Here is a 19,533-nt window from a genome sequence, read left to right as displayed (position 1 = left end):
TAGACTGTAGTTATTCTTTGATCAGAGAAGCTCCTGAACAATATTTATATATTGCCAAAACGCCAGAATTTTATATTCCTTATTTATTATAAATCGAATCACTTTATAGCCTCTTTTCCAAAAAAAGGAGATGGGAGGGGTAGTAACATACTGCTTTTTGTTAAATTGTAGAACCTGTCAGTTATGCTTTCTCTTATGCAATGTCCCACTGCATGGTGAAAAACAATTTGCTTCTTTTGTTGGGTAATTTTTATACGGAAAATTCAGTGTCTATCAGTTTAACACTGTGGAAATATGGTGAAGTTTATTTTTCTTTTGAGTGTCTGCTTCATTCATTTCTCAGTAGCTATGCTAAGTGTTAGAAACTTCAACTTTAGTGCATTCTTTCAAAATGAGTATGAAATGAACCACTTTGAATAAGCAGCTGGGGAGGGAAAGAAGTTGTATACGGAACTCTTATTCCATATGTAGTCTGACAGGAATCAAGAGTTAGACAGATAAACACCAATAGAACTTCCTAGGCCACCCAGAAGGAACACGCCACACTGTAACGGCAGACCCACATCGAGCTGCAATTTTTCTTTAGAAGCCTTGTGAGAGCAGATGCGTCTCATAAGTAGAAAGAATTTGGTCTAGAAAAGGTAGAGTAAGGAAGCTCTTTTTTTTCTTCGTATTGTGGCAGATTCCTGAAGATCATCTGACAAGGTTTTGATTGAAAGTGTATGTACTGGCCTCTCAGACAAAGTTATTGTGACCACCCACAGATCTCTGCGCTGGAAGAATGGCTATAATAAAGCAGAAACACACATGTCAAACACAATGGGGTTACAATACCCTTTTCACAGGAATCTTATTCCAGCAATGGGGGTTGGCCAATAAAAGCCACTTGCATGATAGAGAATATAATGTCCTTGAATATTCCGTATATTTTAGACATCTTTTTATGCGTTATCTGCTTTCCTTAACGTGTAAGGTAATGAAAATCCAGTCATTAATTGTGTGAGAGGTCTTTCTTCAGATATCATATTACAATCTGTTTTGCATCTTTCCTTTTCCATACTCCCCTTGGAAATGTAGGTGGAGTTGAGATGGTGTTTAATCTCCATCTCAGCCTTAAGGTTATAAACATTCACATACCAAGTTTGACTATGACAGCTCAGTGCTCTGTGCTCTGCATGCTTCCAGCCTGCTTGGAAACAGGTGAAGCTCAGTGCTCTGTGCTCTGCATCCTTCCAGCCTGCTTGGAAACAGGTGAAGTGATGAAGCTGAGGTATGAACCTGAACTATAGTTGTGGCCTAAACATATGCACCAGCTATATCTTCATTCTAAATTTTTTTTTTTTGCATTCTCATCCCAACTTTGAAAACAAGATGCAAAGGTAGAATTGCCAAGCCTGGTCTAGCAACTAACAGGAGACCAGTTCAGCAATATCTAGAAAGACATGACATAATCTCTAGGTTTTTCCTGGAAGTGACATTATACCAATGGCAACTTAAAAAGTGCGGGGGGTGGGGGGTAGGGAGACAGGGGATCAGCAACCAAATGTGTCACACTGGTTTTCAATTTTAAACAGAATTATGCCCAGAATACATGTGCAAAGTTTCATCTGGATGATCATGACAGATGTCAGGTTACAAACAGAAAATGCTAATCCAGATAGTCAAATCAGAGATCTTACCATACTGCTTACTCTGAAAGTCAAAGAGAATGAGAAACTGTATTTTACCTTACCATTTATCTCTACTAGAGACCAGCATAGAACTGCATTGCCTAAATAATCAGGTAGGTTGCTGCTGTTCTGAACATCAGACAGAAGAATCATCAAACAATTTTAAAAGAGAAATTTTATTTTGCAGTGCCTCAAAACATTTTGGTTCAGGTTTCTGATTGCCCTCAACAATCTTATCAGACAGACCAACCAAGAACTATCCCCTGACAGATATGTCTACTTTGTGAAAGTACTTATCTAATTTTAACATGACAAAATCTAAACCCAGAGTCTCAAGCCATAAACAGACATCTTTCTTGAAAACTGCAGAAAAATCTGAATGTTTTTTTTTAACATGAGGGGTTAAACCTTTATCCAAGTAATAGAAGCAGCAGTGGTAGGATAAAGAAACAAATTCCCTCAGTGGCCATTGCTGGACAACCATACACTACTGTCAGCCTTCAGGACTTGATTTTGGTACTAAAAGGCAAGGAGATGGAGCAGGATCCTTTCCAGGGCTCTTCAGGCCTTTGATAGAGGTCTCTTGGGGGCCAGACCCACTAGCAATCCCTGAGTGATTTGCTGCTTTGCAATTTGCTTGACATACCCAGGCCGATCTGCTTGTTATTCTTCAATAGCAGCAACCCACAAATATCAGTGCGATATAGTAGAGATGCAGATTAGGATCTGGGACCTAGGTTTGAATCACCACTCCGCTGAGGAAGCTCCCTGGCTGAACTTGAGCAAGTTATTCCCAGCCTCAGGTAAAGGAAATGAATGATGCAGGTGGGTTTGGGACTCCATTGTGGGAAAATGCAGGGTATAAATTCAGTAAACTAATAATAAATACATCTGAAGGTGGGTAGGGCAGTTAAAAGACAGGTGGATGGGTAGGAAGGCAAGAAGGAAGTGGGTAAAGCAGAGATTGCTAGGAGGAAGGAAATAGGAAATAGTGTGAGAAAAGGGTAACAATGGAGAAAGGTGAACCCAAAAGTCCTTGTTGGTCCTCACCATGCAATGGCCTGCTCCAGCAACTGGGTCATAGACTTCGCAGACAGAAGCTGCCAGGGAAAGTGAAGGAGGGACAGTTGAAAACAAGGGAGTAGATAAAGGTAGGCTGGCTGGTAGCTGGGGAAGACAGAAGGGGGAAGAAATACACATCCTTGTAGGTCCACCACTTATATTTATATATTTTACAAAATTATCTCAGAATGGGGTAGCAAAATGCCTGCTCCTCAAGAGGTGAAGTGTCATAGCAGCAAGAAGCAGCTAGCCTCCAAAGCCATTCAAAGGAGTCTTTTGGAGACTTACACCTGCAAGAGACCAAATCTCTTTGTCAGAAGAGCAGAAAGGAGGGAGTTTTATAAGCAGAGGGCTTCTTCAGTATATCAGCTTATTCACATATATGTCCTATGGCTCACTCAAGTTGTGTCTAGGTCAGCCAAAGGTAACTGAATTAAAAGCAGGATAGAAGTTTACAGCTTTCTGAAACCTGCCCTCCAAGGCAATTCTGATTTATCAGTGGTTTGGCTTTCAGTTGGCTGAAGGAGAATTTTGCTTGAGGATAATCCAAGCTTTGCCCTTGTTGAAAGGCACATATAGCAATCTATGAAAACCACAAACAAATCTCAGCAGCCTAATCACATGGCAGTCTGGTGAACACAGCCCTTATGGCAAGCATGGTCAATTACTCACCATAATTCTTATATTTACCATTTTCATTAATAATTAGATCAAATCAGCAATTGAAATCTGCATGCAAGAGTCAGCCAGAGTAAATTTCAGGTTGAGTCTTGGTTTAAGGATGTCTATCACAACTCTGGATTTTTTACCCTTGGCCTGTGAGGGAGAAGGCAGAAGTTTCCATTTGAAGAAACATGATGACCTCAACCAAATAACTCTGATTTTCAACACCTATGTAATGAGTTAATCAGGTGATAGTAACTGCAAAAAGAGTGGAATGCCCCAGAAGACCACAAAGGACTGGGGCTAGAGGCATAGGAGGGAGAAACCAGGTAAACCCTTGCAGAAAAGAATTCAAATGAGAAATCACTACAGAGGCAGTACAAACAGCCTCACTATCCTCTAAGCTAGTATTCAACTGTTGTAACCGGATCATTCTCTAACTTCAGAAAGACCATGCAGTGCTACTAAGTAGGCCTCATTTTCTTTAATAAACCCAAGTGGCAGCATCAAGATAGTTGCAAAACTGAGGAAGGGTACTTTAAACTGGAGGGAAATGTTCCCTGCTTCTACTTTTCCCTCGGAGTTCAGTAGTTGCCTGTCTCCTGATGAGGCTCTGAGTCCTGAAGCAAAACTCCTTCACATGATAGAGTACTGAAAGCATGAATCAGCTATCCTGCCCACCAGTCAAAATAATCTTCATTTATAGAGATTCAGTGGCACACATGCACATTAACATACAGGTCTGCCACTGTCATGTCTAGTTTGGCCCTTTAAGCTGCCACTGTTTCCATCTTGTTGGTCCTTAGTGGGTCCTCTGGAAGGGGAAGGAGGTGTTTTAGTTTCTGTCCGGCAGCTGCACTGGCTGCTGAATGTATTCCGGATCAGATTTAGTGCTGGTTTTAATCTTTAAGGCCATACACAGTATGGCCCCTGTATACCTATGGGATACCCACTCCAAATATGTCCCCAGAAAAGCCTTGTGCTCAGCCAGTAACAAAGGGCCTGTCCCTGTCCCTGTCCCCAAAGAAATCCAGTTGGCCTCAGCCAGAGCCAGGGTCCTCTCAGCTGTGGCTCCTGCCTTGTAGAATGAGCTCCCAGGAAACATCAGGGCCCTGTTGGAGCTTACTAAATTCCACAGGGCCTTTAAAACAGAGCCCTATGGTTGAGACCAGAAAAATAGTCAACATCTAATTGACCTCTCTCCTACACTGCATCCGCATCTCCATCCCAGCTTCTAGTTCCATGCCCATAGGGAAATTTTAGAACTGTTAACTGTGTTTTAAATGTTGTTGAGCATATGTTCACCACCCTGAGTCTGCTCTTGTGGAGATGGTGGTTTATAAATTTTTAAAAAATAAAATAAAGAGGGGAGAAAGAGCACCACCTTCAGTTTCAGCTATGGAAACAAAGAGATTTCAATACTGTAAAAGGCATTTAAAAAGCATCCATTGTGGGTACTTTTTATATGATGGTGGAAAGTGCCTCATTCTTAAGTTCTTATTCTTAACTTCAGATTCCTCTCCTGTCAAATACTAATAACAGAAAGACTGAGCTGTTCAACTTTCACCTCAACCATGAACTCACACAGTAAGCCCGCCATCTTTCATTCTCCATTTCCAGTCTGCAGTATGGGAATAAAAATACTCTGAGCTATCTCAGTAGGTATTTGGACTGGCTGAGATAACACATATAAAGTGCTTTAAATGCCTTTTTAAACTCCTGTAATGGAAATGCTTATTGTTACAAACACTCAGAGTAGCCCCTAGAAACCATAGGGTCTCAGCTCCTGCCCCAGCTGATTTGAGGAGGAGGGGAAACAAGTGGATGCATTCATCCGATTTGGATAGGAGGAGTACTTCCATTTCAGTCGGAGGGAAAGGAGCATAATACTGATGATGATTTGCGCAACGGAAGGTTCCATTCTTCCAATGAACATGCAGGTGTGAAATTTAAGATGGTGGTAAAAATAGTCGTTTTGTGAAAATAATAGCAATGCTCTTGTTTCCTCCCAGATGATACATTAGTATCATAAGGACAAGGGCAGCTTTATGGTCTGTTGGCCTGAATATACAATGTTGCACATTTCCAACAATGACTCACTCACATAAACTGACAAACCAAGAAATAGGTCTGGATATTTGGACCCTAGAAAACCTGACCAAAAAGACAGTTCGGAGTCTGTGGAAATTCAGAACGTCAGGTCATCCAATCGTCGTCCAATCGGAAGAACAAAAACAGTGGAGGAACATAAACAAAATCTTTGTGCACCTCAAATTCATTCCAGGCAACAAACTTGCACACTTCTTTATAGCATGTTCCAAATTATCCCAATTTATGATGTATTATTAAGTAGGAAAGTGTGCCTTTTATAGCAATTTGGTTTATAACAAGCTATGTAAATGCTTCTCCGTTTACTATATAATGTCACAGCATCACTCCACAGTGTTCTTTTTTCTCTTTCTGCACATTTAAACAATTTAGGTGTACCAAACTGAGCCCAACATTTACAACTTCAGTGTGAGGTGTGTGTTAAATTATAGCCTCTAATGGGAGGCAGCTGCTTGAAGGTGCACCTATAAGTTACGGCATTTGCTTAAATGATACTGTTTTATTGATTATGTGACACAGATTGAGTGAGGAAATGGAAGACAATTTTAATAGCCTTGTGCAAAAGAATCTTCCCTGTTTTAGCGGGGAAAACAAAGTATATTAAACTCCAAAGACTTATTTTTTCCCTCTACATTCAAATGGTTATTTAATAATAGTCTGACAAGTTAGTTAAACAACTCCTTTTCTGAAACCCCTTTTAAAGTTTAAAACTGACTAAGCAGGAAATACTTACAGTGTGTGTTCTTTATAAATGCCTCTTTTGTGCCAATGAAATATTCTTGGGTTTATGGCTCCATTCCATGCTGGTCTCAAAGCATCCCCCTTCAGCAGACAAGCAATTCCCTGCTCAGGTATTAGGGCCCACAAGTTATTTGGGTGCAGTGAATGGTCCTGTCTTACCCTAGGTAACAAAGAAGGTTGCTAGCACCAGGTTAGGAAATACCTGGAAATGTTGGAGGTGGAGCATGATAAGATGTTCAACTAGGTATGATGCTATAAAGTCCACCTTCCTATAGTAGGATGCTTAGGGCTGATCCTGTGTTGAGCAGGGGGTTGGACTAGATGGCCTGTATGGCCCCTTCCAACTCAATGATTCTATTCCAAAATGGCCATTTTCTCCAGGTGATCTGCTGTCTGTCAGAGTTCAGCAATATTCTTAGATCTCCAGACACCACCAGGAGATTCGTTTCATGAGCCATCTACCCAGTTTGCTGCAGAGAGGATGTTTCCAGTCGATTAAACACAATTTTCCTTACCCACCAGCAGTTTTTTTTAATCCCCTTTCACCATTTTTAAAAGCTCTTCTTTTTCCTTTTTCAAAATCCTGACTTTGAAAACTATCAACAATTAGTATAATGAATAAATAACAGTTTGTTGTAATTCAGTCTTACCTGTCAGTTCTCTCTAGTACAGAAGTTCTCAACCAGGGTTTTGTGAAACCTTGGAGATTCTTGATGGTCCTGGAAGGGTTTCCTGAATGGGTGGGAGTTACATTATTTATATATATATATTTTAAATGTGTTAAACATTTAGCAGGTGATATGACCATATATGGTCATGTCACCCCCCTCCCCCATGGCTATTGATGGGCCTGGAGGGGGTGGGAAGGGGAGGGGCACCAGGTGGGCATGTACACAGCTATGCTTCACAACTGTCTTCTGCACAATTGTGCCACTTCTGTGGTTTTTTGAAGCCTGAAGAATGTTTCCAGGGTTTCCTCAACGGTAAAACAGTTGAGAAAGCCTGCTCTAGTGTGCTAATACAAATGAGTCCATTACTAGCAGCACTTTTTCCCATGCAAAGTTCTATGCATTGCTTTGCTCACTCAGTTGCACAATTATCTTGGAGAACAGAAAACTGCTGGCAGTGTGACTGAGATAGGCTTTGAATAGACGAATAGAGCTATTACTATCAACTACATTACATACATAGTGAACAGTTATAAGTACATATAGGCTAGCACAAAACACATAACAAACACACGAATCACCTAAATATTCATTATCATTATTCACTTTACTATTCTTCAGTGTTTGTTGAAGGAAGGTTCTCACCAAGTGCTCACATCACCTGCCCTAAAATCCCAGCCCCTTTGCTAAGATTTGTGGAGATTGGTTACATTTACTTGATAAGGAAGGAAAGTCATACTGCACATGCTCAAAGGCATGCTCTTCTTAATCACTGCTTCACACATTCTAGAGCCGAGACGTGGGTTTAGAAGTAAATGTTCCTGTTTTGCACAGGAAATTACTGCTATATGTTCTTCATTTTCAGAAGGCATCCATCAAATTTCATAAGAAAAACTTTTTTAGCTTATTGTGAACAACAAAATATATTTTCTTCTTTATGAATGTGTGGTACCTCTCTGACGATACAGAACCATCGTGATATAAAAGTGCCTCTCTATAAAGCCTATTTATTGGTCTTCAGAGGGATATCAATACGTCTGGGATTGGTTCTCTGGAGAAAAATGACAGCTTTAAAGGGCAATTTTATTGTATACCATAGATTTTAGGTGAAATCCCTTCCAATTCCCCCATCCAAATGTCCCACCCCCAAATCTCCAGGAACTGACAACCCTATTGGCAACCTAAAATTCATCTGACTTTCCAAATTTCTATCTATATAGTAGCATTATACATTATCAGAGAGAGATTTTCCATCCAAGAACTCCTCTGACTTGTGTTCCAGGGGCCCAGTTCTGGTTTGCTAAATTCTTTAAGGGGTAACAATTTGTAGTTTTCATTCATAAGATCCCCATAAGATCGGTTCTAGCACTGACTCAGTCTTTTCACAATAAAAAAGTGTACTTCAAAAACCATGTGGACATGGACAAAATTGAGAGGGTTCAGAGGAGAGTGACAAGAATAATCTGGGGCTTGAGGACCAAAGCCTATGAGGAAAGGCTAAGGAACTTGGGAATGTTCAGCAAGAAGAAGAAGAAGGAGGAGGAGGAGGAGATGATGATGATGATGATGATGATGGAAGATGGCTTACAGTTGCCTTCCCTTTCCTCTTCCCACGACAGACACCCTGTGAGGTGAGTGAGGCTGAGAGAGCCCTGATATTACTGTTCGGTCAGAACAGCTTTATTAGTGCCATGGCCAGCCCAAGGTCACCCAGCTGGCTGCATGGGGGGAGCATGGAATCAAACCCAGCTTGCCAGATTAGAAGTCCTCACTCCTAACCACTACACCAAGCTGGCTCTGCTTGAGTGGGGACATAATTGCTCTCTTTAAGTAATGAAAGGTTTTCAGAGGAGGGCAGGGAAAGGATTTGTTGGCAGCAGAGGATAGGATCTACAGTAGAATCATAGAATCATAGAGTTGGAAGGGGCCATACAGGCCATCTAGTCCAACCCCCTGCTCAATGCAGGATCAGCCCAAAGCATCCTAAAGCATCCAAGAAAAGTGTGTATCCAACCTTTGCTTGAAGACTGCCAGTGAGGGAGAGCTCACCACAGCCTATGCTGGACAACTCTGACTGTGAAATTTTTTTTCTTGATATCTAGCCTATATCGTTGTCCTTGTAGTTTAAGCCCATTACTGTGTGTCCTTTCCTCTGCAGGCAACGGAAACAGCATCCTGCCCTCCTCCAAGTGACAACCTTTCAAATACTTAAAGAGGGCTATCATGTCCCCTCTCAACCTCCTTTTCTCCAGGCTGAACATTCCCAAGTCCCTCAACCTAACTTCATCGGGCTTGGTCCCTTGGCCCCATATCATCCTCGTTGCTCTCCTCTGTACCCTTTCAATTATATCTACGTCCTTCTTGAAGTGAGGCCTCCAGAACTGCACACAGTACTCCAGGTGTGGTCTGACCAGTGCCGTATACAATGGGACTATGATATCTTGTGATTTTGATGTGATGCCCCTGTTGATACAGCCCAAAATGGCATTCGCCTTTTTTACCGCTGCATCACACTACCTGCTCATGTTTAGTTTACAGTCCACAAGTACCCCAAGGTCTCGTTCACACACAGCGTTACCTATCCCCCATCCAGTAGGCATGCTTTTCATTTTTCTGACCCAGATGCAGAACTTTACACATATCTTTATTAAATTGCATCTTGTTCTCATTTGCCCATTTTTCTATTATGTTCAGATCTCGTTGAACTCTGTATCTTCCGGAGTATTTGCCAGTCCTCCCAATTTAGTGTCATCTGCAAACTTGATGAGTAGTCCTTCCACTCCCTCATCTAGATAATTGATAAATATGTTAAAAAGTACCGGACCGAGCACCGAGCCCTGAGGTACCCCGCTACTCACCTCCCTCCAGTCTGATGAAACACCATTGACAACAACTCTTTGAGTGCGGTTCTCTAACCAATTCCCTATCCAACTAACTATCTGAAAATCCAGATTGCAGTCCTTCAATTTATCCATCAGAACATCATGGGGAACCTTATCAAAAGTTTACTAAAATCCAAGTAAACAACATCAACCGAATTTCCACGATCCAGCAAACCTGTTACTTGGTCAAAAAAGGAAACCAGGTTGGTCTGACAGGACTTGTTGAAGACAAATCCATGCTGACTTCCTTGGATCACCAAATTGTCCTCCAGATGTTTGCAGATTGCTCCCTTTAATATCTGCTCCATTATCTTACCCACAACAGAAGTCAGACTCACTGGTCTGTAGTTTCCCGGGTCATCCTTCCTCCCTTTTTTTAAGATCAGAATAACGTTTGTTCTCTTCCAGTCTTCTTCAAACAGAGACTGGACAGGTACTTATCCTGGATGCTTTAGGCTGATCCTGAATTGAACACGGGGTTGGACTAGAAGGCCCCACCCAACTCTATGATTCTATGATTCTACTCACACAATACACGTGTCTCATGTGAAGACTACAACTATAGTCTGTAAAAATATCCATGAACAGAACAATTCCCCCAGTGCTTAAGTATTCTGCTTATTCTTTTTAAGAGCACATACAAGATATCTGATATTCATATTTCTCGTAAAATGAAAAGTATTAATGTGACAAACATCTCTCTTTGACAGCACAGTACTTTGAAGGCAAGTTTAGTTGATTCTGTGACATAATTGTTTGTTTTTAAAACTTAAATGATCTTCTGTGTAAGTACTCTCTGGATCCATTCCAGTCTGGCTTCTGACCTGGCCATGGGGTGGAGATGGCTCTGGTCACCTTCACAGATGATCTCCAGAAACAGTTGGATCAAGGTGGATCAGCACTTCTTTTATTTTTAGACATGATAGCAGCATTCAAGGCAGTTGATCATTGGCCATTAGCCCAACACCTAGCCCTCATATGGCTGCAATCTTTTCTCCAAAGATTGGGCTGCTGCAACTCCTGACTCTTGGCAGAGTCTAATTAACAACTTCAGTACCCATCAAAACCCTAGGTGTGACAATTGATGCCTTGCTATCTATGGAAACCTATGTAACAATTGTTGCCTGCCAGGCCTTCTGTAATTTTCACTATGTGTCTCAACTAGCACCTGTCAGCACCTCACCCAGCCACCGTGATCCATGCAATAGCCATCTCCAGGCTAGATTACTGTAACTCTCTCTATGCAGCGCTACCCTTGAAGTTGATCTGGAAGCTTTAACTGGTCCAGAATGCATATGACATTCGCAGCTGCACTGGCTCAAAATTAAATTCAAGGTTTGGGTTATCACCTTTAAATCCCTAAAAGGTCTGAGACGTTCACTGCCTGTTCAAATATGCTCCCCAAGGGCATTAAGGTCTAGTAATCAGAACCTACTCAGGATAACTGGCCCCAAGGAGATTAAACTGGTCCCAGCCTTATGGAACACTCTGCCAAAAGAGATCAGAGCCCTGTAGGACCTTAGACAGTTCCACAAGGCCTTGTAAAACAGAATTTGTCCACCCAGGCTTGAAGTGACACCTAAATCCACTGACCTCTCTGTCTGGATCTCCGATACTATAATACCCCCTAGTGAATGTTGTGTTATTAAGACCCCCCCCTAAAGTTCCCATATGATAAACATTATCATTGGCAATATTGGTATTATTATTTAAGTTTGATGTTTTAAGTCTTAATTTAGATTTCTATTTTTGTGTGTTTTAGAATTGTACATGTAATTATATGTTGTAATCCACTCTGAGTCCCCTGAGATGGGGTGGAATAGAAGCTTAAATAATAAATTCATACATATATAGGCAGAGGTGATGGTAGGCCATGTAGTACATTACCTTCTTGCTTTAGGCAAGGGAAAGGAGATAGATTCATGACAGCAAGTTTCCCAGTGAACATGGTCCAGATGAGTCTTCCCTCAAATGCTAAAACAACCCTGGAAAGGACCTGCCCCATCTTTTACTTACAGAAACCAAAACTTGAAGTCCATCAATATTACACAGTTGCCAAACAATGGCCACTGTGAGCATTCATTTATGTACAGGTTCTGTTTCTATTATGGGAGGTTTATTATGGGGGTTGTTTTTTAATTTTTTGATTGAACATCTGTCTGTAAATCTGGGGTGCATTTCAGATTTGTAGAAGGCTCTGTCTTGTCTGTTCGTGGCTCCAGTTTCTGGATTGAAGTATCCACAGATTTGGCCATGTTGGGAACTGGAAATATTGAGATTTATGATGCTTCAAATCCAGCCAGCAATTTTTGCCCAGGAAACTATACGAAAATAATAAACTATACTGAATTGTCTAGCCAGGAAAGCAATCAGTGAAGCAATTTAATAACTGATTTTTTTTTACAAATTGCAATGGAAATATTGTACCAAACAAGAATATTCTATATGCAAACAAATAGACCTAGTTTTGAAATAGCCAAGATTTTTTATTATTATGAGAGAGAGAATGCTCAAAATCCTGCTGTAACCTTGCAAAATATTTACATGACAGATAAAATGAACGGAAGAAAGGAAAATAAATGTAGAAACTTGGCATTCCAGAGCCTTTGGACAGTCTTAACAATGAGTCTATAATCTGACAATTCATTTTTATTATCCACATGTCTCCAATTTTCAGAGAAATGTGAAAGTTCCATTTGTTGCAGTAAACAGTGTTAATCAAAGTGATGTATGATTGAACTGTGGATATCATGTCACATAGTTCGTAAAATCTTATCTATCAACACCCCCTAAAAAAAAAAACAGACAGCTGCATGGTTAGTCTCCTCTCTACATTTTTTTGTGATAATATATGCAAGGGTCTGTCATACTAGTCACCCATATAGGGCTGTTAGGTTCCTGCCCCATGTCTCCACCACCATAGACACCCACTATTTGCTGGAAATGGCTAGCCACTCTACACCCAGATTATGTGGTTACGTCCTGTTCTAGTGTACTAGTGCTCAACTTCCAAAGTGAAACATGGTACTTTTCTACTCCACTGGAATAGAAAGAACCCAGGTTCTTTGTGACTTTGTGACTTCAGAGAGAACCTATTTGGAAAGCAGTTGATTGGCTTGAATCTTCCTACTATGTTGTGGAACATCCCATTTTGTGTGTGTGTATGTGTAATTAAATCAATACCACCTATTTTGTAATTAGTTTCTTCCCTGCCAATATTGAAGCCACTTTGTTAATGTCCCCCATTCATAGCAGCCATTTTGGGGGGGAATGTCAACTACCTGTACCTCAAGTTCCAGATGTACAAGATTGGAGACTCCTGATAATGAACATAGGGTTGTCATCTTCATCTTGGAAAATTTCTGGAAATTTGAAGGTGGAGCCTAGGAAAGTTGAAGTTTGGGAGCTCAGTAGAAGTGTGCCCTCCAAAACTGCCATTTTCTCCAGAGGAACACATCTCTGTAATCTGGAGATCAGTTGTAATTGGAGGTTAGCAGTCCCAAGTAATATATGAGATGGAGCTAAGCTATGAGAGCTTGAGGCAAGATCAGACCTAGAATATTAATCTTGGGGTGGGGATGGACCTCAATGGAGTATAATGTTATGGTGTTCACTCTCCAAAACAGCCATTTTATCCAGGGGGGTTGATCTCTTTAGCCTGGAGCTGATCTATAAATCCAGGGATCCTCAGTTTCCACCTGGTATCTCCAACTTAGTGGCTTTTAAAACTGAATTCTTATCAGACCTACCCACAGGAGTATGACTATACTAAACAAAAAAAGAGTAGTAATGAGTGCAAAACAAAATATATATTACCATAGGTCAAATGGTCAAACAGTCCAAATCTCATAATCTAGCTTGGGGTTTGTTTGTTTTTTTAGGTTATGTGTAATTCTTCAATTTATATTATTGTAACTTAGAGTTTTGATGCAGTAATTTCCAAATCTGAAGGAAAATCAGATTCCTTTGGTAAATTCAAAAGCAACAGGTCACCAATCATAATTCCATCTCCTAGACTGCTTTGATGACTTTCATAGATCAACAGCAAGTAGCAGATCACATTAAACAAACAGTTCATAAATTCTGCAGGCCTCAAGGGGAAAATATAACTTTAATTTAGAAAAAACAATTCATTTTTTGTGACTTCAGTTTTCACCTTTGCTCAGTTTGTGTCAAAACTTAATTCTGCCATCACACATTGAGATAACCATCTGGTTTCTATTTTAGTTTGGATTTAATTGGGGAAGGGAGGGGTCCATGTCCTTCTAAAGGGTAGGTCAAACAGAGTTTTATTTTTCATATATTACTTTACACAGTCTTCCTGCTTTCCATTTAGATCATCCATACAAGTAACTGAATGAGATACAAGTGCAACATAGACTCTCTGTTCTCCCCTTCCTTTTTGATTCTCATAGAAAGCAGCCTTTCAAAATAGGGGACTATAAAAACTGAATTTCAAGAGGGTCAGTCAGTGTTTTGAATAGATAAATAAAAATACTTGTAAGGAGCACCCTCTGAAGCACAGAAAAGAAACCAGAGGTTAGATTACTTGAGTTTCAACAGAAGTTGGAAGCTTCATTTTAAAATCAGTATATAGACCCAGTATCCCAGGTCAGTTTCTTTCATCACATCAGCCATTTACCAGAGGCAAGCTGCCTTATTAGCTGCTTGTTTACATTTATTTATTTATTTATTTATTTATTTATTTATTTATTTATTTATTTATTTATTTATTTATTTATTTATATGGGTCTTCAAGATGATGTGAGCATATCCCAAAAAATCAGAACACTGACAGTTTGTAGGTTAAACCAATTAATGCCAGTCCTCAAAAACATTGAATCTGTTGCATAAATACTTATCTGTATACAATTGTTTTAATATTAGTGTTTTGCTTGTATTTTGCTTGTGTGTAACCCATGGGATATGATTAACATATTGCCATCTCTATGTTTTTGGCAGTGAATGTTGTGGCAATGCTGCAGGAATTTTGGGAGAGTAAACAGAAACAGAAAGGTGTATTTTCAAGTGAAGGCACTGTGGTATATGAGTCACTGAATTCACCTGGGCCTCCCTTTGTGAGTTATGTCACCTTGCCTGGAGGAAGCTGCTTTGGTAACTTTCAGGTAAGAATATGTATATATACATAGAAGGATTTGATGGAAAGGGTATATACTAGTAGTAATATCTACATGCTATTCTGTGAGCTTAAATGGACTCCGGGGAATGGTAGAGGACAGGAAGGCCTGGAGGATCATTGTCCATGGGGTCGCGATGGGTCGGATATGACTTTGCAACTAACAACAACAACGTTCTGTTCATCATGACTATCCATACCTCTCTGGTATTCTTAGAACCTGGAGTTATCCAATGAAGCTGATTGAAAGTGGGTTCACAGAGACAAAAAGCAAACAGAGTCCAAACTGGTCCCCAAGACAGATTCCCTTTCGGCACCCACTTTGTATGCCTCAGATCCAGTCCAAACACCGCATGAATATAAATCACATTTCTTGACCACTTCCATGCCCCCCTATCAGCTCCCCTCCCAATTCTTATCCCATTAGTCTTTTCCCCACAGTAGAAATTGCCTCAAACTATGATGACGACAATCATTCATTTGTATATATTTTTCAGTATTGTCACCAGAACAGCAGTGTAGTGTAATTGTTGGTTAGAAGATAAAACTAGGCTTGGGAAGACCTAGGTCCAAATCCCCACTTGCCACAAAACTCCCTGGGTGATCTTGAGCCAGTAACTCTCTCTCAGCCTAATGTAAGCTTAGAAATGTCATGCCTACAAATCTGGATAAATTGATAGTATAGTAGCCAAAGAGATGCCTCTACATGTATATACAAGTGTAACTTGAGATGCTAAAATAATCTCTAAGTAAACGTGTAGTGACTTATGAATGGCTGCTCCATTTTGGTATGTGTATACAGCATGTCATGGTGATTCATTTAACTTTTTTCATATTGCCATTACTCAGTCTTCATTCTTTAAAAACAAGGATGGCAACAAGCATAAGAATGAAAACTGCACAAAAAAAAAGAAAAAAGTTTGAGCACAGTGGTACCTTTAAGACCAACAATGTTTCATTCTGGCAATGCACATATCTTCAGATACAAAAAAAGGAACTAGATTTAGATCCATATTTGCTGTTTTAAAAACTTGCATTTGGTTCTTTAATATTTAGAGCTAGACCAAGATCTAACATATGACGTGCCATATAGTCAGGAGGTCTTAAGATGGTCTGGCTGCAAGGCAAGAGACATTCAGAGGCAGTTTGCCATTGCCTGACCCCACATCACAACCCTGGCATTCCTTGGAGGTCACCCTTCCAAGTGCTAGACAGGACCAACCCCACTTAGCTTCCAAGATCTGACAGGATCGGGCTTGCCCGGGCTATCCAGGTCAGGTGGACAGTGAAGAAAGATGACAGGATGAAAGCTGATTCCTTTGAAATGTGGTTTTGGACAAGAGTTTTGTGTATACCGTCAGTGGGTTCAAGATCATATCAAGCCTAAACTTTCCTTAGAAGCGAAAATGACTAAACTAAGGTTATCTTCAGTCTCTGGAAAAAACATAGTGCTAGAAAAAGCGGAAGTCAGTAGGACTAAAACATAACCCAACAAGAGACGAGTTGACTCAGTTAAGGAAGCCACGGCTCTCTGAGCAACGCTGTTAATGATAAGACATTTTGGAGGTCCTAAATTCATAAGGCCACCAAAAGTCAGAAGCAACTTGACAGCAAAACACCCACACACAGCCAAATTATATTTGGAATTTAGACAGATCTTTCAATTGGTTTCAATGAGAAACAATTCTGGCTATAAGTTTTTCTACCCCCTCCCCTGATCTTATGAGCCTCTTGTGGCGCAGAGTGTTAAGGCAGCCGTCTGAAAGCTCTGCCCATGAGGCTGGGAGTTCAATCCCAGCAGCTGGCTCAAGGTTGACTCAGCCTTCCATCATTCCGAGGTCAGTAAAATGAGTACCCAGCTTGCTGGGGGGTAAACTGTAATGACTGGGGAAGGCACTGGCAAACCACCCCGTATTGAGTCTGCCATGAAAACACTGGAGGGCATCACCCCAAGGGTCAGACATGACTCGGTGCTTGCACAGGGGATACCTTTACCTTTACCTTTTACCCCTGATCTTGAATCACTCAATCATCCTTATTTCAGGCTGATAACTGCTGGTGTGTTCTTTTTGTTTGTTTATATTTATACACCGCCTTCCCTTTCAGCTCAGACAAATTTGATCTTGCAATGTAGATACAGGGATGGACAAATTTTCAGAATGTTTCATTACCATAAAAAGAACTACATGTGGGAAAACAAATTTATATTGATAATTGTCATGCTTCAAAATCTGGATACATTGATTGCATAGTAGCTCAAGAGAAGTAAAGGTCTACTTTTTAAAAAACAATGTATGCTGGCAAAGGGACCTGGACAGATCCCTATATTCTGGAGAACAGGTGTAATTCCAAGAGATCTTCAGGCCACTCCTGACGGTTGGCAACCTTACCTTCATGCCATAATCAGTGCATAATATTTCAGCGAGCTCTGCCAGCATTTGGCCTACTAGTGCTTTAATGCTCTTTCCTATCAGCCTTGTCACATGATCAAATGTCTCCCTTTGTGTATTTAATGATGCCCCGTTTGGTCAGTTTCCTGCTTATCAGCAGGAAACCCTCTGTTTTCCTTAGGTAGAAGAGAAGACAAAATACTTTTCAGTTAGTTTGCTGAGACTGGATTTTTTATTATCCTTGTTAGATGGAGCAATAAGGCAGTAGCTGCATTCACATGGATATTTATCTGGTTGTAAGATGACTGGAATTTTGGCTTCTCAGATTTGCAACTAAACTAGCCTGCCAATTCTCCCCACACCTGACATAACCATAATATTAGGCAGAATAATTTTAAATTGGAATCAGTTTAAGTGGTTTCTCAGATGCAGATGAGCTGGAGTTTCTCTCTGACATGGAAGCCTTTGGTCTCTACATTAATACTAAACGCATGTGAAATATAGTTGATGCAGCTGTGCATTTTGTGCATTTTCCTAATGCCACTTTATAGAGTGACATTCAATCATAGCAACTATAGTCAGCCATGCAAACTCCACTTTCTACTTACTGTAAAGGAGGGCAACTCGAGGCCTATCTGATAAATTTCTGGTTCCCCTTTTGCTGAACTCTGATGTCAACCCACTCGTAATTCTAGCAGATGTTTTTGCTTTGCTTGCCAATGGGAATGTCAGTGACCATGTTTTTTTATTTAAATATATCGAAGTGGGCTCAATACATATTTAATTAACAACAACATATATACAACTTTTAAAAATCCTTTTAGCTTTTGGGATACTAAGCAGACAAACTGTGTTTATTAAAATGTAATTAATACTATTATCAATTTTAAGGTTGCTACACTTAAGCAACTGTACTGTCAAAAAGACATATCGAGTAATGATCTAATTGTGCTTTTGCATCTTATGCATTCCAGTTGAGCTTATGTAAAATTTATCAACCAGAAATAATAGTGCCAGCAAGAATCTGTTGGGGTGGTGGGATTATTAGAGCAAAGGAAGTTCTATCAATTTCTCTATATTTATTGTAGGATCTACCTCAGATATTTCTTTACACCAACTTATTGTTAGAAGGCTAGCTAAGCCAATCAGCCCTGTTCACAAGTTACAGTGAATGCATGCACACAGTACATACTTGGTTTTTCTTTGTACATGCATCAAGTTGCATGTTGCATGTTGCATTCAATGCACAAACAGCTGAAATTGTAATTGAAACCCCCCATATATACAAGTGATAGTCTCCATGAATGTGCATTGGCTCTTTCTTACAAACCAGTGTATGCACATACAGTAAGTGTGTTCACTGTACCATGGGAACAGGGAAACCATGATAATCCAACATGTGGTTACAATTATTTTAACAATCATAGGTGATTGGGTCAAAGACTCCATTGTACACACTCAACATCCTATGCTGTTCCCAAGGATCCACTGACCTTCAGGAGCAGCTCGGGGACAAGGATCTGCTCATAATTGTTTAGGTCCAGTGTAAAAATGTCTAATGATGGCCAAGCTCCTGAGATTGTTTAAATGGAAATGTAGAGAGTGGTCATCCTAATGGGACCATTGTTTGAGGACAAAGGAAATAAATATATAGTGAAAACCTCATACTGGTGGTCCAAAAAGCCCCAGAGAAATAGCTTATGAATGAAGTAAACAAACTGAGGAATTTAGAAAACCAGTATTGGGCCCCAGTATTGCAGTTCAAATGGTAATGACTCCTCAGGGCAAACTCAGGAACACCCATCTTGTCTAGAATGGGCCTACTATATAACAGGTTTACATATGCAACTGCTAAAATACAATATGGATTAAAATGAAAGAAAGAACATGTGTTTTAAAAAGTGTATTTACCTTAGGAGAATAAAACATATATACACTGGACACATAATAAATGTGCAAAGCTCCCAGATCTTGACACATGGATATTAAGGGGAGGAATGCTGGGGGAGGAGGGAATGCTAATAGAGTCTCCCAGGACAGAAATAGTCTTAACATTGATGGAAAGACAAGATATAAATCTTTTTAATTATTAAATAGCTATTCCTGAAATAAGACCAGGCATGCAAACTTGTCTCCATTGTTTGCTGGCTTCTACTAAACTTAGCTAATTTTTGAATATATAATAAGTCTTCTAATGTAGTTTAGGAAAAA

At 40.1% G+C, this 19,533-nt stretch overlaps 1 protein-coding gene across 2 annotated transcripts in view; it reads left to right on the top strand.

The window, feature by feature from the left end:
* Positions 1–19,533, top strand: part of LIX1 (limb and CNS expressed 1) — a 48,831-nt gene that overhangs the window by 1,078 nt on the left and 28,220 nt on the right. For both annotated transcript variants that reach the window (XM_077347682.1, XM_077347681.1), the window contains exon 2: positions 14,758–14,921. In XM_077347682.1, coding sequence (XP_077203797.1) covers positions 14,758–14,921 — 164 coding nt within the window. The remainder of the gene's footprint in view (positions 1–14,757; positions 14,922–19,533) is intronic.

This window comes from Paroedura picta, chromosome 7 (assembly GCF_049243985.1).
Source record: "Paroedura picta isolate Pp20150507F chromosome 7, Ppicta_v3.0, whole genome shotgun sequence".
In the NCBI taxonomy this organism is placed as follows: domain Eukaryota; kingdom Metazoa; phylum Chordata; class Lepidosauria; order Squamata; family Gekkonidae; genus Paroedura; species Paroedura picta.
Note: the sequence above shows the minus strand (reverse complement) of the source record. Positions and strands in the feature narration are given on the sequence as shown.